The 24910-nt window shown below is 31.8% G+C and overlaps 1 protein-coding gene across 1 annotated transcript in view; it reads left to right on the top strand.

The window, feature by feature from the left end:
• The window catches only part of gucy1a2 (guanylate cyclase 1, soluble, alpha 2), a 39410-nt gene extending 15236 nt beyond the window's left edge, over positions 1-24174 (top strand). Inside the window, exons 5-9 of the mRNA XM_051130149.1 lie at positions 9131-9286; positions 10501-10830; positions 13304-13447; positions 20280-20434; positions 22233-24174. Of these exons, the coding sequence (XP_050986106.1) occupies positions 9131-9286; positions 10501-10830; positions 13304-13447; positions 20280-20434; positions 22233-22443 (996 nt within the window). The 3' untranslated portion in view covers positions 22444-24174. The remainder of the gene's footprint in view (positions 1-9130; positions 9287-10500; positions 10831-13303; positions 13448-20279; positions 20435-22232) is intronic.
• Positions 24175-24910: the final 736 nt, after the last annotated feature.

The following is a 24910-nucleotide window of genomic DNA, read 5'->3' on the forward strand; positions in this document are numbered from 1 at the left end:
ATAACATACAACATTTATAACATGACTCAGGCTAAATAGGGAAATTGGCAATATTCATTTAATTTTATTTCAGCTTCAGCTTTTATTTCATAAATAGTTTTGCTCAATTACAACTTCCAATCAAAAGAAGATGAGATGCATTTTCTCCCTTTTTTCTTTTTTTTATTATATAGGAATAAAAAATAGTTCAAAATTATTAAAATAACGTCTACATGCCATCCAACTGACTTCCTATTTGCATTTGACTCCTATTTATCCCAACTATGCGTGATTATATGACAATGTATTATTTGCATTTAGCGTAATTTTTCCTTCTGTCACATCAGAACTGAAACTCACAAAAGCAGTGATAAATCTGAGTTTAGTGTCGGTTCCACGTCATTTAGCCGCAGCTTTTATTTTTACCCAGAGTAAGTTGCAGGGAGCTGATGGCAGGAACAGGCCGTCCTGCTGGAGACATCAGTGCCTCGCTCTGGGGTACAGTGGTGATTGTGTGAAGAGAAACTTAGGAACAAAGCACTTTTCTTCAAGCTGTGTTTGTGTGTCCTGAAGCTGCTTACTGGGCTGAGGATGATAAATGTGAACAAATATGAATAAACAGCATAACACCGTGTCAGCACTAAGAGAGCGTGATGCACTGCGACAAAAATAGATTATAATCAACCCTGTGAACAGCTGCATTCGTTATCATGGGCGTGCTCTAGTTTTGTTTTATCACACAATGTTTTTTAGTATATTATTGTACTATAACATTAATAAAGTTTAATTAGTTGTTTTATATTTTCTGTTTTTATTTATTTTTGTTTATTTAATTTTTTATTGAAATTTTTGTAGTTTTGTTGTGCACTTTTGTATTATTATTATTATTTTTTAATTTGTCTATATAGTTTTTTTTTATTATTTAATTTAATAATTGTTTTGTATTTCTTTCTCTTTTTTTTCCCAGTACATCAAGCTAAACTAAATGAAAATGAGAAATGTTGCCTTGGCAATTACCTGAAATACAATAAGTGTTTTAAAATTATATTTTATTTCAGTTAACTTTTTTTTTTTTTTTTAAATAAACACAATTTTTTATTTTGTCAGCTATAATTACCCTGTATTGTACTATAAAATTAATAAATAAACTGTTTAATTAGATATTTTATATTTTTATTTAAATAATTGTTTTTATTTATTTATTTTTTTTATTGAAATCTTTCTAGTTTTGTTGTGTATTATTATTATTATTATTATTATTATTATTTATTTTTTATTTTATTTTTTTTTTTGTAATTTCTCTATATAGTTTGTATTATTTTTTATTTCTATTTTCCACTACATCAAGTTAAACTAAATGAAAATGAGAAATTTTGCCTTGGCAATTACTTGAAACACAATAAGTTTTAAAATTATAATTTATTTCAATTAATTTTATTTTGTTTAAAAAAAAAAAAAAGAAAAAATTGTCAACTATAATTATAATTACCTTGGTTTGATGCAACAATACGGAAACCAGTTTGCATAATCATTGCATAATAAATAGTGTATAATGACAGAAATAATGCATCTAAATTCATAAAATAATAAAAATACAATGTAAAAGGTGCCAAAATTATTTCTGATTTATGCTTCTGTTTACATTTTTAATTAGTATTGATAACATCAATGCAGACAGTGTTATTTTAGAATTATTTACATACTATTATAGTTTGTATTAATATTTTAAATGGTAATGTTTTCATTTTGCATTTTATTTAGTTACTTTTTTTCATGCTTATGTAATTTTTAGTAGTTTCTGTTCTTTTTAAATATTAATTAATTAATTTATTTAAGCATAATGTTTGTATCTAATTTTTATTTAAGTTTTAGTTTTTATTTTATTTTTAATTGTTATTTCAATCCTTCTACGTACACTTACAGGTAGACAGTTTCGTTTATAATTTTTTTTAATCTAATATTTATATATTATTTTATTTCAGCTTATTTAAATGTACAAAAATATTTAAAAATTAAATATTAATATAATTTTAAAAAAATTATATTAAATAATAATTAAATAAAAAAAATAAATAATAAAAAATAATATATTTTAAAACATTTTTAGAGTTTATTTTAGATTTTATTTATTTTAAATGTTAAAAAAATTAATTTTAGTTAATGAATAACCCTTATGCAGATGCAAACTGAATGTGACAGTGAGGTCAATGTTATCAAGGTGCTATTGATTGATGTGGTAGAAACTTCCAATACTTGTGTTCAATGCATAGAAGCCTGAATTGTATGAATTGTAACGCTCTCGCTCTGATTAGCACCTCGTCGCGCTCTGGAGTGCAAATGTCTTTTTAAAGCTCCCCTCTCCAGCCCTTGTTCTCTTTAATCTGTTGTTCTCTGAAGGATGCTGTCGTCAGATCTGATGTGTGTAAACGTGTTTTACTGTGTCACAGAAAGCCGTTTGTTGTCTTGTCATGTAAAACGCCGCTACTTTTGAAGGCTCGCAATCAAGGTGGCTTTGCTGACAGAAGATAAATAATTAAACAGAAGAACAGATGATGAAATGAAAGTCAGGTGTCAGTGGCATCAGCGTGTCTGATCTGTGCACCTGTAGCGTCTGCAGAGACGAACTGATTGAGATTAGTCGTCAAATTGTTTGATTCAGTAAATATCTGTTTTCTGACTCCATCACTAGACTAACAGTGTCAGACGCTCACTGTCTTTATTAGTGTTATGAGTAAATTGTTTTATCACTCAACAGATTTCACAGCCAAAACAAGAGGTTGTTCGTTGTGAATATTATTTTGTTATTCAAAGTACTGGATTGTGCTTCCATCTGTTTTTTCATCAGTCCATTCATCCATCCATCCTTTCGTTTTGTTAATCTGTTGTTTCCTCCATCCATCCATTGGAACGATTTGTTCTATCATTCCATCCATCCAGCCATTGTTCATTCTGTCGTTCTATCCATTCATCCATTCATCGATCCTTCCATTGTTCATTTTGTCATTCTATCATTCCATTATTCCATCCTTCCAGCTATCGTTCATTTTACTGTTCCATCCGTCCATTCATCCTTTGTTCTATCGTGCCATCCATCCATCATTTGTTCTGTTGTTCTATTGTTGCATCCTTTCATCATTTTTTTCATCCTTGCATCTATCCATCCATCCATCATTCGTTCTGTCATTATATTGTTCCATCCATCCATCCATCGTTCGCTGTTGTTCCATCATTTCATCATCTATCCAACGTTAATTCTGTTGTTCCATCTATACATCCATCCTTTGTTCGTTCTCTTGTTCCATGATTTCATCCATCCATCCAATGTTCATTACGTTGTTCTATCATTCCATCCATCCAACATTTGTTGTTGTCGTATCATTTCATCGTTCGTTCCATCCATCCACCCATCCATCCATCCAACATTTGTTCTGTCGTTCTATCATTCCATCCTTCCATCAGTTCATCCATCCATCTATACATCCATCCATTGTTTTGTTTTTGTTGTTCTATCATTCCATCGTTCATTCCATCCATCCACCCATCCATCCATCATTCGTTTTATTGTTCCATCATTCCATCCATCCATCCATCCGTTTGTTCTATTGTTCCATCCATCCATCCAGTGTTCATTCTGTTGTTCTATCATTCCATCCTTCCATCTATTCATCCATCCATCTATACATCATCCATCCTTTGTTTGTTTTGTTGTTCTATCAATCCATCCATCCATTGTTCGTTCTATTGCTCCATCATTCCATCCATCATTTGCTCTGTCACTCTGTCGTTCCATCCATCCATCCATCGTTCGCTATTGTTCCATCATTTCATTAATCCATCCATCCAATGTTCATTCTGTCGATCTATCATTCCGTCCTTCCATCCATCCTTGTATACATCCATCCATTGTTCGTTCTATTGTTCCATCATTCTGTCCATCCATCCATCCATCATTTGCTCTGTCATTCTGACATCCATGTTGTTCCATTATTCCATCCATCCATCCATCCATCCAACGTTTGTTCTGTTGTTCTATCATTCCATCCTTCCATCCATCCATCCATCCATCCATCCATCATTCATTCATTCATTCATCCATTCATCCATAGTTCTATCATTTTATCCATCCATTTATCATCCATCATTCATTCTTTCGTTCTGCCGTTCGGTTCATCCATCCGTCCATTCATCCATCATTAGTTCTGTCGTTCTATCATGCCATCGTTCTTTCTGTCATTCTATAATTCCATCCATCCATCGTTCGTTCTGTCATTCTATCGTTCCATCCATCCGTCGTTTGTTCTGTCATTCTATCGTTCCATCCATACACCCATCTTTTGTTCTGTTGTTCCATCTATGCATCATCCATTGTTTGTTCTATGGTTCCATCAATCCATCAGTCGTTCATTCTGTCATTCCATCCATCCATCCATCCATCCATCGTTCTGTCGTTCTATTATTCCATCCATCTGTCCATACAGTTTTTTTTTTTCACTGTATTGTTCTTAGCTTTTTAAAGCAACACTTTTTAATTTAGTGTTTATGACAGACTTTGCTTGTGTTGTAAAGGAGAATTTTTCAATTAATTTTAATCTACTTCCTTAAGCTCAAACTGCAGTTCTGCATCCTCTTTTGTACCTCAATGCAAAAACTCAGGAATTAAACCAGAGTTTGAGCCATTCTCAATTCAATTCTGAATGATGAACAGCTGTACTCCAGCGTGAGAAACTTTTATTAAGTTTCAACCAATAAAACGTCCTTGCAGATATGGACTGCTGTAGCGAAATAGAGATTTTCTGCTTTAATTTATTCGTGTTTACATCTTGAGATCCGGCTGATAATTATATAGAGTGATTGATCCTTATCTGTTTTATGGAAATCTGTGTTTCTGTGAAGCCAGGGGAAGCATATGTCTGTATCTCTGGGCTGTTTATATATTTATTGTATCGTTCTATAAACGGTTCCACCGCAGTGAAGCTTGAACTTGAGCCAGGACGGTTCCTGCAGGATTCTGCTGTGCTGAAACTCTCACGTCGCAGGAGGGGAGAGATCAGCAGCTGCTTCCCTCAGACCTCAGTGTTTGTGCTGTAATGGGTTTGTTACTCTGAGGGGCAAAATCATTAAACAGTCATGCTACTTGTGTATGTGTTATTTCAGCATAAAAATCTCTACCTTATTCACAAACCACCCGCATTTCTGTTTAATATGTGTCATACATATTTAAATTCCTAATTTCTATGTAAATCTGAGTTACATGGATTGTGCCTTATTTACTAAAGTCAGCGCATTTGATTTGTGCTGTTCCACCGGTTAAGGGTTAAGTGAGTTATGCTTAGTACAGTGGTTAGTATTTAAACTCAATGGTTATGGTTAGTACAGTGGTTAGTATTTACTCTGAGTGTAAGTTATAGTCAGTATAGTATTTACTTTGAGTGTTGGTTATGATTAATACATTGGTTAGTATTTAGTCCGATTGTGAGTTATGATGAGAATATAGTGGTTCGTGTTTTCTCTGTGTGGGTTATGGTTAGTACAGCGGTTAGTATTTACTCAAAGGTGGGTTATGGTTCAGTACAGTGGTTAGTATTTACTCTGAGCGTGAGTTATGGTTAGTACAGCGGTTAGTATTTACTCAAAGGTGGGTTATGGTTCAGTACAGTGGTTAGTATTTACTCTGAGTATGAGTTATGGTTAGTACAGCGGTTAGTATTTACTCAAAGGTGGGTTATGGTTCAGTACAGCGGTTAGTATTTACTCAGAAGTGGGTTATGGTTCAGTACAGTGGTTAGTATTTACTCTGAGTATGAGTTACGGTTAGTACAGCGGTTAGTATTTACTCAAAGGTGGGTTATGGTTCAGTACAATGGTTAGTATTTACTCTGAGCGTAAGTTATGGTTAGTACAGCGGTTAGTATTTACTCAAAGGTGGGTTATGGTTCAGTACAGCGGTTAGTATTTACTCAGAGGTGGGTTATGGTTCAGTACAGTGGTTAGTATTTACTCTGAGTATGAGTTATGGTTAGTACAGCGGTTAGTATTTACTCAGAGGTGGGTTATGGTTCAGTACAGTGGTTAGTATTTACTCTGAGCGTGAGTTATGGTTAGTACAGCGGTTAGTATTTACTCAAAGGTGGGTTATGGTTAGTACAGTGGTTAGTATTTACTCTGAGTGTGGGTTATGGTTAGTATTTACTCTGAGAGTTGGTTTTGATTAGTACGGTGGTTAGTTTCTACTCTGAGTAGAAGTTATGGTTAGTACAGTGGTTAGTATCTACTCTGAGTGTGAGTTATGGTTAGTACAGTGGTTAGTATCTACTCTGAGTATGAGTTATGGTTAGTACAGTGTTTAGTATTTACTCAGAGTGTGGGTTATGGTTAGTACAGTGGTTAGTATCTACTCAGAGTGTGGGTTATGGTTAGTAAAGTGGTTAGTATTTACTCAGAGTGTGGGTTATGGTTAGTACAGTGGTTAGTATTTACTCAGAGTGTAGGTTATGGTTAGTACAGTGGTTAGTATTTACTCTGAGTGTTGGTTTTGATTAGTATGGTGGTTAGTATCTACTCTGAGTATGAGTTATGGTTAGTACAGTGGTTATGGTTAGTACGGTGGGTAGTATTTACTCTGAGTGTGAATTGTGGTTAGAACTGTGATTGATATTTACTCTAAGTGTAGGTTATGATTTGTATGCTGGTTAGTATTTACTTTGAGTCTGGGTTATGGTTAGTACAGTGGTTAGTATTTACGCTGAGTGTTGTTTTGATTAGTATGGTGGTTAGTATCTACTCTGAGTGTATATCATGGTTAGTACGGTGATTAATATTTACTCTGAGTATGAGTTATGGTTAGTACAGTGGTTAGTATTTACTCTGAGTGTGGGTTATGATTAGTATGCTGGTTAGTATTTACTCTGAGTCTGGGTTATGGTTAGTACAGTGGTTAGTATTTACTCTGAGTGTGGGTTATGTTTTAGTACAGTGGTTAGTAGTTACTCCCAGAGTAAATAGTAATCACAGTGTTGGTTATGGTTAGTACAGTAGTTAGCATTTACCCTTAGAGTGTGTGTTACGATTCAGTACAAAGGTTAGTAAAAACTGCAGTGTCAAGTATGGTATGGTCTTCAGAATCTCTAACTCAGTCTCCTTTTAAAATCACAAAATTATAGCAACAAATTGTTTATTATTTATACACTTTTATGGTATTTATTAATAACTCTTCATTAACAATTTTTTAAATTTCACTTAACAATAGCAACATTAACCTGGTCATTTATATACAAGTGTGTCCGACACATCCATCAGGCTTTTAGAGGTGTGTCACTGTAAAGAGAATTGGAAATTTACTAATTTACAAAGTTACCATGGAGACCTCTGAGAGATGCACGTGTATGTGTGTGTGTGTGTGTGTGTGTGTGTAGACATGAACACTTGAAACATGAAAGCAAAACTGTATGGTTTACAAGTATGTGCATCCGCTGGATGATTGTGCAAAGGGTCGGGTTCACAGTCCTGTTATCGCCATAGAAACAGGGAAGTTTCAGAGTGATGAGACAGAGTGCAGAAGTGTACAATCACACACACACACACACACACACACACACACGGCCCAATCTTGCAGCACACTGCATTATTTAAGCAGAACTCCCCATCTCTGCATAATACATCTATACAGCTGGGACTGAGGCGAGGAAACACACACACATACACATGCATTTTCGTAAATATACACACACTTCTTCCTAATGAACTTTCCATTCACACCCAAAATTCTCTTTTTCCTTCATCAGTGCGTGTGAACAGACAGACGGTGTGTGAATTCGATATCTCTGTTACGTAATGGGCCGCGGGCTGTGATGAGTGTAAGCTTTGCACCGTCCTGTAAAACAAGTTTAAGCTGAAGTTTTAAAATTCTTAAAATAGAACTAAAATATACTAAAATGTATTGAAAGTAAAAAAATGTTATGTTAATTTTATTCATTTTTTTTTTATATTTATGCTTAGCTTTAATGTGTTCCTTTATTTATAAAACTAAATATAAATAAAACTAAATAGACATATTTAGAAAAAATAGTAAAAAGAACAAATTAAAATAAAACAAATAAAATTAAAGTAAAAACTTTAATTTAATAGTTTTTATTAAATATATTATACATTTTTATTTCACATTTTTATTTATATATCTTTATTTTTAATTATTTTAGTACCTCAAGTTAAACTGAATGAAAATGAGAAAATATGCAATAAAAATAGCTTAAATAAATTGTTTATTTTTCATATTTTATATTTTCTTTCAGTTCATTTTATTGAAATAACAAATGTTTTTTAAGGTTTTAGTTTTAGTTAAGTGTAATAACTCTGCTTTAATTTATTTCATCTTTAGTCATTTAAGTTCTTCAACTTCAAACTTATTGTTTTCAGTTAATTGCAAAGACAACATTTCTCATTTTCATTTAGTTTAATTTGAAATAAAATGAATAAAAACTGTGTGGACAACAATGACAGCCAAATAAATATGACACAAACACATAACAAACTTTTTATTCACATAACAAAATTGCTAAAACTTAAATAAACACACAGGGATAAATTTACCTTTACTAGGGTGTTCTTAGTGGTTGCAGTGTGTTGTGGGATTTTTCATCTGTTTTTCTAGTCCAGTGGGAGAAAACGGTGCATCTGATCACTTAAAGTTACATGATTTGAGGAATCCTTAATTTCTGGAGGCCAAACTCCGCAGGAATTACACGCTGAAATCGAATGCATTCTCCTAACAAATGCAGATTCATTGCATATTCTAGATATATTCTCATAAAACATGCAGAGAACATTGAATACTTGCTCAAGAATTCCACCATAGCAACCAAATCCTAATAAAAGAACAGCCTCTCTCTCTCACTCTCTCTCCTCGAGCGATGTGATGAGATCTAGTCTGTGTGTGTGTGTGATTGAAATATATGGCACTAAAATCCGATATGCTTTGTTGTTTTTCTTGACAACCATGTAAACATATTCATGTGAGTGTGTCCTCATGGCAACACAAACACGTCGGCTTATTGCATTGATATTAATTCCCCACCAACAAATTGAATTTGTAATATGACATGCATATTTGCTTTTCTATTTCAGGGCTTTACTTTCATCTGTGTGTGTGTTTCAGGTGATGGAGCTCAAAGGTCAGATGCTTCACCTCCCGGAATCCAACTCCATCATGTTCCTGGGCTCGCCGCGTGTTGATAGGCTGGAGGAGCTCATGGGGCGGGGCTTACATCTGTCGGACATCCCTATTCATGATGCCACACGTGATGTCATTCTGGTGGGTGTGTCAATGAAAAGTTACTTAATGAAAGAATTGTGATTATTACTATTAGTTAATGTCATTATTTATTGATTATTTATTTATCATATTTTATCACCTCAACTTAACTGTGGTAAAAGCCACCTCTTGTCTCTTACCGTTTTATTATGAGAACGATATTTCTGGTTCTGGACATCAGTGTTGTTATTGTAAGCTACACTAAAAGAAATGTTGTAGAAATAGTTTTCACTTAGAAATTGCTAGTAAATTTCACAGTTCATTTTAAAGAAACAGTAAACAACACACTGAATTAATTGTGAAATGTGTAGAAGTAGAAGATTAAAATTTTGAGTATTTTCTTGTATATTTTCTTGCAAAGAATACTCCAATAAGTTTTATTTACAACCAAATTTACAGTGTAAAACTAAAATTATTAACTTTCGCAAAATTATTAATTATTAATTATTATAAAAACGTTAACTTAAAAAATTGCTTTGCCAAATAACATACTAAAATAAGTTGAAGTTGAAGTACTAAAATTACTAAAAATAAAAAAATAAATAAATGGAAGCTTAGTAGAAATATAAGCAAAATAATGTTTTAATAACTTAATGTTTAGTTTATGTTTTTACATTTGTATTTAATGTTAATATATTTTTATTCGCATAACAAAATTACTTAAATTAAAACTGAAATATAAAATAAATCTTCATTTTCAGCTTAATGTAGCTTTAATGTATTTTACATTTCAAATTTTTATATATAGTAATTTACTAATATGTTTGTCATTTATATATAGCTTTTATGCATTTTTATTTATTTAACAAAATTACTAGAACTTAAACTGAAATAAAAATAAAGCTTGATGTTTTGTCATTTAATTAGTTCTTGTTTTTAAATATTTAAATTTAGCATTAATATTTTTTTAATTATCTAACAGAATTACTAAATGTAAATATATTAAAAAAAAGTTTCATCCTTTTTTTCCATGATAGGAAACTAAATCTTATACTGAAATAAAATACCTTTAAGCTAAAAAGAAATGTTAAAAAACTGACAAAATGACAAAAGAGCATAACAAAATTACTGAAACTTGAGCTCAAATTGAAATCAAAACTGGAAATAAGAAAATAAATGGTAATTAAAATATTAAGTACTCTAGTACATAAATAATAGCAAAATAACACTACTTGATGCTGCCTGCTTTAATTCTTATCTGATAATTTCTGTAGGTTGGAGAACAGGCCAAAGCTCAGGACGGACTGAAGAAGCGCATGGATAAACTCAAAGCCACCCTGGAGAAAACCCATCAGGCTTTAGAGGAGGAGAAGCGGAGAACAGTCGACCTGCTGTACTCCATTTTCCCTGGTGATGTGGCTCAGAGACTGTGGCAGGGCCTTCCTGTTCAAGCCAAGAAGTTTGATGACGTCACCATGTTGTTCTCTGACATCGTAGGCTTCACAGCCGTGTGTGCGCAGTGTACGCCAATGCAGGTCATCAGCATGCTGAATGAGCTCTACACACGCTTTGACTACCAGTGCGGCATACTGGACGTCTATAAGGTAAAGCTATCTGTCACCACACTGTCAACCACACTGAACACTCTAGCAGTCCCTTAAAAACTACCTGGTAACACCTTAGCAACTGCATAGCAACACCCTAGAAACCACACTGAACACCCTAGCAATCACTTAGTCCTAGAAACCACCTTAAATATTTTAGCAATCACATAGAAACCACCTAGTAACACTTTAGCAACTGCATAGCAACACCCTAGAAACCACATTGAACACTCTAGCTAACAAATAGAAATCACATAGTAACACCTTAGCAACTGCATAGCAACCTGCTAGAAACCACACTGATGACCTTAGCAGTCACATAGAAACCACCTAGTAACACTTTAGCAACTGCATAGCAACACCTTAGAAACCACACTGAAGACCCTAGCAATCACTTAGAAACTAGTGTCCTAGAAACCACCATGAACACCTTAGCAATTACATACAAACCACCTAGTAACACCTTAGCAACTGCATAGCAACACCCTGGAAACCATCCTAAACACCCTAGCGAATAAATAGAAATCACATAGTAACACCTTAGCAACTGCATAGCAACACCCTAGAAACCACACTGAACACCCTAGCGAACAAATAGAAATGACATAGTAACACCTTAGCAACTGCATAGCAACACCCTAGAAACCACACTGAAGACCCTAGCAATCACTTAGAAACTAATGTCCTAGAAACCACCATGAACACCTTAGCAATCACATAGAAACCACCTAGTAACACCTTAGCAACTGCATAGCAACACCCAAGAAACCACACTAAACGTCTTAGTAGTCACTTAGAAACCAACATCCTAGAAACCAATTCGAACACCTTAGCAATCACATTTAAACCACCTAGTAACACCTTGCACAACAACACCATAACAACTGAATAGCAACCTCCTAGAAACCTCAGTGAATGCCCTAGCAATTGCATAAACCAACTTCCCACAAACAAAACATTCTGAACACCTTAACTACATAGAAACCACCTAGTAATACCTTAGTAACTGCATAGCAACACCCTAGCAACTGCATACCAAACTCCTAGAAATCACCCTGAACACCCTAGCAATCACATAGAAACCAACTTTATAGAAACCATCTTGAACACTTCAGTAATCCCATAGAAACCACTTAGTAACACCTTAGCAACTGCATAGCAACACCCGAGCAACTGAATATCAATTTCCTAGAAACCACACTGACCACCCTAGCAATCACACAGAAACCACCTAGTAACACTTTAGCATCTGCATAGCAAAACCCTAGAAACCACACTGAACACCCTAGCAACTGCATAGAAACCAACTTTATAGAAACCATCTTGAACACTTTAGTAATCACATAGAAACCACCTAGTAACACCCTAGCAACTGAATAGCAACTTCCTAAAAACCACCCTGAACACCCTAGCAATCACATAGAAACAAAGTTTATAGAAACTATCTTGAACACTTTAGTAATTGCATAGAGACCACCTAGTAACACCATAGTAACTGCATAGCAACACCCTAGCAACTGAATAGCAATGTCCTAGAAACCACCTTGAATTTGCATAGAAACCAATTTCCTAAAAGCTACTCTGAACACCTTAGCAACTACATAGAAACCACCCTGAGTGCCTAGCAACTGTATAGAAACCACCTAGTAACTCCTTAGTAACTGCATAGCAGCACTATATTTAGAATGAAGTATTTTTTCTTTTTTTACTGTGATACACTTTACTCCTTTGATATTGTTGGGGTGAAATATGACCGTGATATGTTCTTGACTGGTTTAAATAGACTGTATTGTATTAAAGTACTGGCCATCAGCATTTAAAACCTTTAACTTTACTAGCTGATCTTTAAACACACACACACACATTGTGGAACAATATGTGTTCAGTGAAAAGGCACTTAGGGAGTGTAAGTCAATAAATCGGCATTATGAACAGCGGCCCTCCATTACCACAGATAAAAGCGTGTGTGTGTGAGTGTGTGTGTGTGTGTGTGTGTGTGTGAACTGCTGATGCCTGCTCTGGTCCACACACACACACTCACAGACATGGTTTGTGTGTTTCTGAAGGCTGTATGTAAATGCGGTTTGCTGTTGTTGTGATTCCTGTGCTGGCATCAGTGCGTCTCCAGAGAGAGACAGATTCATATTCATGTGTCCCTCACCTGCTCTGTGTTAAGTGTTATTCATCAGAGAGCGTTTATATTCTGACAGCAGCCGCCGGTGAGCGTCAAGAGCCTGAATCTATCGTGTGTGTGTGTGTGAGATAACAGGGTGTGTGGGAGCATGACAGGGTGAATCTCACAAAGACACACCTGGGTTGCATTTCACCCCAAAATCAAACAAAGATATATATATATTTTGCATAAAACAAGATGATGTCAGATAATAAAAAATAAGTGTTAATTTGGCACTCTGGATGGTTGCATAAAGGTAAAAGAGCCTTGAAAGCTCAGTAAACCGTCTGTTCTCCACAGATTGAGACTATCGGCGATGCGTACTGCGTGGCAGGCGGGCTCCACAGGAAGATTGACAGCCATGCTAAGCCAATCGCGCTCATGGCCCTGAAGATGATGGAGCTGTCAGAAGAAGTGCTGACACCCGACGGGAAGCCAATCAAGGTGAGTTGGCGGTTATGTTTGGAACTGCTGTCAGGGTTGCCAGGTCTGCGTACCAAAACTAGCCCAATGACCATATGCAAATATCAAAACATTCAATTCCCACACCTAATGTACATATTTCACAGTCACTGTTAAAAAGTAATATCGTAGTGATCATAAACACAGCTCAGGGGCTTCATACTAATGGCCCTCCTTCATAAAACGTAACATCTACAGCAGTTTTATTATTGGTAAAATATGAAATATTTAAGTATTTTAAATATACTTTATAAGCAATGTGTCAATCCATTAACCCATGGGGGAAGAAAATCAGTCTGGTGACAGTTTAAAAGTAGCCCAATTCTGTGGAAAAAACACAAATTTGGCAACCCTGACTTCTGTACTGTACTATTGTTTGCAATATGCATACTGTGTGTGGCATTATATTGCATTAAAATGACTAATTTAATTATTAGTTATTATGTATTAAAATTGCAAACGGAAATACATTTAAAAACTATAAAAAAAAAATATATTAATAAAAAGTAATATATTAATACATTTATATTAAATAAAAAACCTATATTTAAAATCTAAAATAAAATAAATATATTAAAAATATATGAAAATTAAAAAAAAAAAAAAAAAAATATATATATATATATATATATATATATATATGTATATGTATATATATGTGATTTGTATATAAAAATTATAAATTAATAATTTTAATATATAATGTATAATAAGATTATATGAGATTATGTTTGTGTGTGTGTGTCTATGAAATTATGAATTAATGTATATCTAAAATATTTTACAAATATATGAAAATTATATGTAAAATGTTTTTGTATAAATATATATTAAGGAAATATTTTTTTAAAATATATGAAAATTATATGTAAAATGTTTTTTAAATATATATAAATAAAATTATGAATTATAAATATATGAATATATAATATAAAAACGTAAAATAAATATATAATTAATATATGAAATATACATATATTAAAAGAATTTAAATTATTTTTAAAGGTAAAAAATAAATATAATATATTAATACATTTATAATAAATAAATATATAATAAATAAATATTTTACAAATATATGAAAATTATATGTAAAATGTTTATATATATATATATATATATATATATGTAATTATAAAAAATATAGATTAAAATTCTATCATATAATAAATTGATTTATATATAAATAAATTAATATATATAACAACCACACAAAAACTATATTATATATAAATTAAATATATTTAATATATAGATAAGAAATATAATTAAAAAATATTTGTAATCTTTATATATAAGATTTTATATATATTACGTTAAATACATAAAAAAAAAAAAAATATATATATATATATATATGTGTTTATGTGTATATATATATATATATATATATATATATATATATATATATGTGTGTGTGTGTGTGTGTGTGTGTGTGTAATTAAAAATGTTTCTCTCTCTCTCTCTCTCTCTCTATATAATTTTTATATTATGACTGGCTAACAATTAGAGATCATGTGACCAAAATGTAACAGAGCTATTGTTGATTCAGGGATTTGGAATGCATTCAAACACAACCTGCAAGTGATTCCCTGTGGTTTTGTCAAACGGATTTAAACAATGTTTGTCTGTTAGCTTCTGTTCGTCGTGTGCTGATGGCAGGGCCGCGGTTTGATGTTTCTCGCAGCAAGACACTCGTGTGTGGGGTTGTGTTAAGGATCTTGTGTTTAATAGCTCCATCGACAGCACTGGACTCACCGTAGCGACGGAGTGAGAGCGTGGAATCTGGTCGCCATGGAGACGGCGGAACACTCCAAGTGCTTGCCACTAATTGATTGTTAGATTGTTGCTGTTTTCTCCCATTTAGAGGGAGTCAACGAGCGAATCGCTGCGTCTGAGAGCCTCGAGTGTGTGTGTGTGTGTGTGTGTGTTTAGAAGCATCTTTGGACATGCTGTGTTATATCTATATTGTAATGAATGCAGCGATAATTGCGTTAGTTTATTTAAACTGCAGGATTGTGGAACATGATTCAGCAAATGAAACATAAGTTAAAAGTGTGTATAAGCTAAAACTAAAACCACAAATAATTACTTAAACATTAACCGAAATAAAATATAAAATCTTATATTATTTCAGCTACACTGAAAAAATGGTGTAGGATTTACTTTGAAATAATTGCAAAGACAATTAAATTACTAAACACAATTAAAGTAAAAAAATAACCTGAAACTAATTACAAAAATAAATACAAAAATATATAGACATTTTTAAAAAAAGAAAACAAATAAAAATGACACCGACAACAAAAACAAAATATTAAAATGAAAACAGAAAATATAAAAATAAAATCTAATACATAATAAAATAAATAAATTAATTAATTAAAATGAATTTATAAAAATGATACAAACTACACAGACATAAAAAAAATTCTAAAAAAATGACAAAAACATTTAAATTAAATTGATTTTTTTATACAAATAAAATATAATTAAACCTCAAACTAAATAAACTTAGACAAATAAATACAAATTAATCAAAACTATATGGACATTAAAAAATTGTAAAAATGTCAAAAACTACTTTACTTTAATTGAAATTAAAGTAAAAATACAGAAAATATAAAAATAAAATTGAATTCAAAATAACATAACTAAAACCAGATAAATAAAAATTATTTAATAAAAATGAATGCAAACTACATAGACATTAAAAAAATAAAATCTAATTAAAAATAAAATAGTAAAGTAAATAAACTACAGCTAATAAATACAAATTAATAAAAACTATGTAGATATATTTGAAAAAAAAGTACAAATGACAAAAAAAAACAAAATTACTAAACCATTGAAATTGAAGGAAAAATACCAAAATTATAAAAATGAAGTCTAATTCAAAATAACATAAATAAAACAAAAACAAATTAAAACTGAGAGACTTAAGAAAAAGAAAACTAATAAAATGAATTAATCAATTAAAATAAATCAATTAAAAATGAATTATTAAAAAATGAATACAAAAAATATACAAATAAAATCAAATTAAAAATAAAATAAACTACATCTAATAAATACAAATGAACAAAAACTATATGGACATTTAAAAAACAATAGTAAAAATGACAAAAACAACAAAGTTACTAAACCATTGAAATTAAAGTAAAAATACAGAAAATTTCAAAATTAAATGAAATTCAAAATAACATAACAAAAACTAAATAAATTAAAACAAATGAAAAAAAGAATAAAAAGGTATAGAATTTTTTTAAAAAGAAAACAAACAGCAAAAACAAAAGTTCAAATTAAAATAGAAAAAAATCAAATTCAAAATAAAATAAATTAAAAAGAATTATTAAAAATGAAATGAAAATATAAATATAAAATCTAATTAAAAATAAAATACTTAAAAGTAAATAAACTACAGCTAATAAATACAAATGAATTAAAACTATATGTACAGTTAAAAAAAAATGACAAAAACAACAAAACCATTGAAATTAGTAAAACTGAAAAATGAAATCAAATTCAAAATAATAATAAAAACTTTAATAGTGCACGAGTACAGTAGAATACAGTGCACTAACACAGGCGCATGCATTAGTATTCCTAAGAGACTGTTGTAGTCTATAGTCTGCTGTGTGATTGACAGCACTGTCAGTGTGACAACAAGGCCATGAATAATATCAGGGTCGTCGCTGTGGGCGCCCATGCATCATCATTAAATGTGAGTGTGTGTATATTTGCGGACTCTCCGTGACATGAGAGCGCCAGTAATAAGATGCCCTTTCCACAACACTGCTGTTTATGAGCACTTTGGTTCAGATCACGTAACAGGCCTCTGCGTTTTCTCCAAATCTGATGAAGAAACTCATCCTAATCTTGAATGACCTGAGAATGAGTACAGTCTGTCTTGGGTGAAATATTCTGACATTTTCATTGACATTAGATCCGACATTAGAAGCAGATAAGATGTGTGATCTGTTGTAGTCTACCCTGAGTTTGATTGACAGCTGTCAATCACAGACTGCTGCCCTTGTGAATTCGTTTTCAGCACTTGCTGTCTGTGTCTTGCACTTTTGACAGCATTGGCTCTTCTCTAGAGTTGCTTTGGTGATGTTAGTGTGCATGAGTTGTTGGTTAGCCAGTCTCAGATGCACACATTAGCTCTCTTACAAAACCTAGATAGCATTTTAAGGCATCAGAAGCACTAAAATAGTTATAAAAGAGATGCAGTGAAATGATTTTTCCATATAAGATATTGTTTAGTCAAAATGTAAAGCAGCGTTGCATGTATTCTGCATGCATAAGCATGAGGAAATCCCAAAATGCATTGCAACTAATTAAAAAAGCATGCAATTCCAATAGAGATGTTGCTAAGATAAGTAATACTCTAATATTGCGTATATTATGCATGAATATTGGTTAAAATATTTCCATTTTAATTGCATGGAAAGGTAGCAGCTCACTAGAATCTAGAAAAGAGCTTGTGCTGAGAGAAATATGGATTATGCATATCATACAATAATAAAAAATATTGATAAAATAGTTAAATAACTTACTTTTACCCAAAATTTCTGTTCTTTTGTCCATTTTCGCACTGGAAAAAAATATTTTTGCTTGTTCAATTCATTGCAGTGAGCTAAAGTAACAGTTGATGAACATTTTATCAACTTAAATTCATTGTGTTCACTTAATTATGTCAAATTGTATTTTACTTAATTTGTATTGTAATTTTTGTTGCATGTACTAAAACTGCATGGGTGGATTTTTAGATCCCAGTATGCTTTGCATTAATTTGCTGAATTGGGAGAGTAAATGTTGAAATTAAGTGCTGTTTTATGTATTTTTTAATGTATTTGCATAGACATGTTAGTATTTAAAGTTCATTTATGTTGGAGTTGAGCTTGTGGTGTTTTGGCTGGTTTGGTTGTAGGATGCTTTAATAATAATTAAGGTGTTTGTGGTTTTTATTCAGTAAACTTACACTACCAGTCAAGATTTTCAGTGTTTCTTGAGCAGCAAATCAGCATATTAGAATGATTTCTGAAGGATCATGTGACACTGAAAACTGGAGTAATGATGCTGAAATGATTCAGCTTTGATTACAGAAATAAATTACATTTTTAAATATATTCAAATAGAAAGCAGTTATTTTAAATAGTAAAAATATTTCAAAATTGTTACACTTTTTGCTGTACTTTGGATCAAATAAATACAGGCTTTGTGAGCAACATTTCATTAAAAAACAAAAAAAACAAAACACTTTTGACTGGTAGTGTGTGTCAGTTAAAAAAATGCCTCCAGGAGTGAATTTTGTCTAAAATTTGCATTGATTATGTGTATGTGTATGTGTATGTGACAAACAAATTTTATTTTTAATGTATACTTAATGTATTTTTTCTAAATATTGTATTGAATTTTACTTAACTTAGTTAAGTGGATTTTACTTAATTCCATTTACTTGAATGATCTAAGTGTGCTAAACAGACAAAACAAAAATACATTTACATGTTAAGAAATGTAAAATATAAAGTAATTATTAAAATATTACTTTTTTAATTTGAAAGAACAATTGTATTAATATACAATTTTAATATATTTTTGTCTTTTGTTGTAGTTAACAATTATAAAAAAAAATATTTTCTTTTATTAAAAACAATTATTATATAATATATTAGAATTTTTAGATTGTGTGTGTAGTTTTTGAACAATAAGATTTTTAACCTTTTTTAAAGAAATCTCTTCTGCCCACCAAGGCTGCATTTATTTGATCCAAAATAAAGCAAAAGCTGTAATATTTTGAAATATTTTTACTATTTTAAATAGCTGTTTTCTATGTGAATATATTGTAAAATGTAATTTATTTCTGTGATCAAAGCTGAGTTTTCAGCATCATTACTCCAGTCTTCAGTGTCACATGATCCTTCAGAAATCATTCTAATATGCTGATTTGCTGTTTAAGAAATATTTTTTATTATCATTATTATTATCAATATTTAAAACAGCTGAGTACATTTTTTTTCAGGATTTTTAGATGAACAGAAAGATCCTAAGATCAGCATTTATCTGAAATAAAAAGCTTTTGTAACATTATACACTATACCATTCAAAAGTTTGAAGTAAGAGTAAAAATTCAGTTTTGAAATCACAGGAATAAATTACATTTTAAAATATATTCAAATAGAAAACAGTTATTTTAGAGAAAAATATTTCAACATTTTTTTTGTTTTTGCAGTACTTTGAATCAATTAAATGCAGGGTTGGTGAACAGAAGAGACTTAATTACGAAATATTATTTAGAAATAATATGATCTTTCAGAAATCATTCTAATATGCTGATTTATTATCAGTGCTGGAAACAGTTGTGTTGCCTAATAGTTTTTTCGAACCAGTGATACTTTTCTCAGGATTCTTTGATGAATAGAAAATATAAAAATTAGACAATGTTAATCACTTAATATTAACTGATTATATATATATATATTAGCGGATATCGCATTTTGCATAAAATTAAAAACTGCCTTTTCAATACCAGACACAATACTGATTTTGGCAGGAACTCAATTTTGTAAAATATTTGGAACCAAAGTCTTCATATATATATATATATTCTTTTCACAATGTTTGTCGCTCATTGCTGCAAATTCTTTCAGACTGGAGTGTTTTGCGACACTGTTTTGCCTTTTTATTTCTGTGAAGCTGCTTTAAGTCGTTCTCTGCTGTATAAAGTGCTGTATAAATAATCTTTTCCCTTGTCTCTCTCTCTCTCTCTCTCTCTCTGTGTGTGTGTGTGTGTGTGTGTGTGTGTGTGTAGCTGAGGATCGGTATCCACTCGGGCTCAGTGCTGGCTGGTGTCGTTGGTGTGAAGATGCCGCGCTACTGTCTGTTTGGAAATAATGTCACGCTGGCCAGCAAGTTTGAATCGGGCAGTCACCCGCGCTGCATCAACGTCAGCCCTACTACATACCAGTGAGAGAACACACACATAAACACACACACACACACATAAACGGCAGCCAGTGTTCTCAGCTGATGTGTAACTCTGCTGCAGTGGAGACAGTCACACCTGTTTCTATGGCAACCTGCTTCAGTCGAGATCGTCAAGGACGATACTCTGCAGTCAAGTGCAGCTCTGAAGATCTGCTGTCACACACACACACACACGTTTGAAAATGCACCAGTGAGTACCTGTGTTTGTAGACATGCACAAACACTCGACATGAATAATCATGCACAGGCAAACCGACACACGTGCACAATTAAACACACACTCCAAATGAATAATCAAGCACACATATATGCCTACACACACATACACCCACACATGTGCACTAGTATATGCATATAAAACACACATTTACATGTCTAAATGGGAATGCTATAAACTTGCAATAGACTATGCATACTATATATGAGATTTTCAGGGGGTTGTGAATTGTTGGATAGCTGGTAAATATTTAAATAATAAAAAATAAATTAAATAGGACTGCACAATAAACAGAAAAAAATTGTTGCATTTCACTTATAATAACGTGCATTTGGGAATGCAACGTATGCCAGGATCACTTTATTTTAACAATTTTGAGGACATTTTCAGGATTTTTCCAGATTTGTATATATATATTTTGTATTTGTATATATATTTGTATATATATTTTTGTCTTCATTTTTAGAGTTTGGATTATATTAAAAAATTATAAAAAATGTAGTAATAATAATACAATTATTATATGCTTTAAATATTGAAATATTAACTTAAAATATACTTCAAGAAAATATTTTATGGCAAAGGGTTTAACTGATGAAAAAAAAAGATTGGGAATCCTTGCTGATTATTTTAATTATCAAATATTATTTTTTATTTTAAAGTACAATTGTATAATTAAATAATTATAATATATTTTGTCTTGTTTTTTTATAAGTATAAGTGTTTTACAATGATAATAATGATATAGAAACAATTACTAATAATAATAATACATGGTTTATTAAATTATTAAAATATTAACTTATAAAAATATAATATTAAAATATAAATTAAAAATGTACTTCAAGAAATATGTGTATATATATATATATATATTAGTTTAGTTGCATAATTATATAATATTTTAATCTTGATTTTTATAGTTAAAAGTATTGTAAAATATTAATGATTTAAAAACAATTAATTTTTATTCGTATTAATAATAGTAATAATAATAATAAAATACTTTATTGAATTACTGAAATATAAAAAAATACTTCAAGATTGATTTTTTATAGTTAAAAGTATTATAAAATATTAGTGATACAAAAACAGTTTATTATTATTATTATTTTTATTATTAATAATAATAACAATATGCTTTATTGAATTATTGAAATATTAACTTAAAATATACTTTGCTGATTATTTTAATTATTAAATAATATATATTTTTAATTTTACAAAGTTACAAATATTGTAATATAATTTTAAAATTATATATAAAAACAATTTTGTTATATAATAATAGTGTATTATGCACCTTATTAAGTTATAAAAATATTAATTAAAATGTGATTTAAGATTTACATATTTTGTGTCAAAGGGGTTTGGCTGACAAAAAATGTTAGGAATTCTTGCTATGGACTAAACCTAAACAGAATTTATTTATTTATTTATTGCATTTATAGAATAAAAATAAAAGCTTTGTTTACTTAATTTGTTTTGATTTTACAAATGAGGTTTTGTCAGAATCAGATCTTGTATATTTAATTCCTTTTCATTTGCTTTTCCTCTCAGACTCCTGCGTGATGACCGCGCATTCACCTTCATCCCTCGCTCCCGGCAGGAGCTTCCCGACAACTTCCCCAAAGAGATCCCGGGAATCTGCTATTTCCTGGAGGCGGGGAAAGCCCAGAGCCACGCCTCTCTCACCAGCACTCGCTCCGCCCCCATCCGGAAAGTGTCCTATAACATTGGGACCATGTTTCTACGGGAGACTAGCCTCTGAGACGGCCCCGCCCATTCGCTACGACATCACGTCCTGTAGACTAGTGTTGCCTGTGGCAACTGGTTGCCCCGCCTCTCGAACCGGAGCTTCGTCCCAGAGGCGTGACACGGAGGGGGTGGAGAGGACGGCCCCGCCCCTTGGCCCCGCCCTTTAAAGGAGCCATGGATAATTGTGTTCTGAAAATACAATAAAAACAAATATATATATATAGATATATATTTAAAATAAAGCCTTCTGCTCAACGGCATAGCCAAACATACATGGTGTACACATGCAAATACTACAGACAACACACACATTGCAGGTAATAGATTTCACATGCATAACTTTGGTGCCTTTACCTCCCAAACACACACACACATAAACACACACTCCACAAACATGCATTTATCTTTGCCATTTTACACACGCCGCCATTAACCACTGTTAAATCCTTTATGTGTGTGTGAATCCTATTAACCATTGTTAGATCCCTTGTGTTTGTGTGTGTGTGTGTCCTATCATTAACCGCTGTTAGATTGTGTGTGTGAGTTTGTGTAAAGACCGAGGCTGTTTTGCACGTCTCACATCTGCGGCATGTTTTCATTTTGGCTCCCATATTTGTAGCAAAAGGCGTAGCTGTGCGAAAGGTGCACTGTTAACTAATTTAAAGAAATAGTTCGGCCAAAAAAATTAATGCTTGCTGAAAATGTACTCATTTTGAGTCCATCCAAGATTAGGATGAGTTTGTTTCTTCATCAAATTTGGAGAAATGCAGCATTCCATCACTAACTCACCAATGGATGTGAATGGGTGCCGTCAGAATGAGAGTCCAAACAGCTGATTAAAACATCACAATAATCCACAAGCAATCCACACCACTCCAGTCCATCAGTTAACATCTTGTGAAGCCAAAAGCTGCGTGTTTGTAAGAAACAAATCCATCATTAAGACGCTTTAGCGTCAAACCATCGCGAGTCCCTGTTGTCTTCTCACATCAAATTCCACCCATATATTTATTTTGGACTGGCTTCACAAGACATTAATAGATGAACTGGAGTGTTGTGGATTACTTGTGGATTATTGAAATGTTTTTATCAGCTGTTTGGACTCTCATTCTGACGGCACCCATTCGCTTGCCATTGGAGAGCAAGTGATGCAATGCTGCATTTCTCCAAATCTGATGAAGAAACAAACTCATCTACATCTTGGATGGCCTGAGGGTGATCACATTTTTAGCAAATGTTCATTTTTGGCTGAACTATTTCTTTAGTCAACACTATATTTTGCAATACAGGCTTTTTAGATGCAAGTCATACAAAACTCTATTTGAAAAAAAATGTCTGTAGGCTGCAAATTACATGCTGTTTTGTTTCAGGTACTAAATCTAGATTATAGATGCACTTTGGGAACCATGTAGGTTAATTATTATTTGTATGGAAATGTAATTTTCATGCAAACTTTGTAATAGCTCTCAATAATTCATTCTTAATCACGTTTAACAATTCACAAGTGATGCTGAATGACAAACTCGTAAATCAGGACTCACTTTTATGCAGCAGAAATCACATGCTGCAGATGGCAGATGTGTGAAACGGGTTGTGTGTGTGTGTGTGAATACTGTTTGAGTTCACAGGAAGGTATGTGACAATGTCATCATTCATTTCAGTCACATTTGATTAATTCAAGATCACATCCTGACGTGTCGGTCATTTTTATCAGGATGCCAATAAAGTTGATTCATTGAAGTTTTATGGTGTCAGACTGCTGTGTTAGTGCTCAAATAGCTGTTTTTCTAAAAATGAGGGCCCCTTATGACTATTTATTCAATGCGACAACACGAAAATAATTGTTTTTTCATTAATTAAATGAGAGGATGGAGTTATCATGCTCTGTAAAGAATATACATTATCGTTCAAAAGATTTTTTTTTTTTTTTTGAAAGAAATTAATACTTTTATTCAGCAAGGATGCATTAAATTGTTTAAAAGTGACAGTAAAGACTTTTAGAATGTTACAAAAGTTATGGAATTTCAAATAAATGCCATTCTTTTGAACTTTCTATTCATCAAAGCATTCTGAAAAATAGTGCATCACAGTTTTCACAAATATTGGGCAGCACAAGTATTGTCAACATTGAAAATAATCATAAATCTTTTTTAAGCAGCAAATCAGCGTATTAAAATGATTTCTGAAGGATCATGTGACACTGAAGACTGAAGTAATGATGCTGAAAATTCAGCTTTGATCACAGAAATAAATTACATTCTACTATATATTTAAATAGAAAAGACTTATTTTAAATTGTAATAATATTTCACATTATTACTGATTTTACTGTATTTTTTAATCAAATAAATCCAGCCTTGGTGAGCATATGACTAGTACAATCCTATTATGATTATGAGTTACATATATTACAATTATTAAACTAACAGGCCAAGTGTTTTCTAAATGAATAAATTATCAGTTTATTTTCATATTAATTA

Source organism: Labeo rohita, chromosome 15, assembly GCF_022985175.1.
Source record: "Labeo rohita strain BAU-BD-2019 chromosome 15, IGBB_LRoh.1.0, whole genome shotgun sequence".
In the NCBI taxonomy this organism is placed as follows: Eukaryota; Metazoa; Chordata; class Actinopteri; order Cypriniformes; family Cyprinidae; genus Labeo; species Labeo rohita.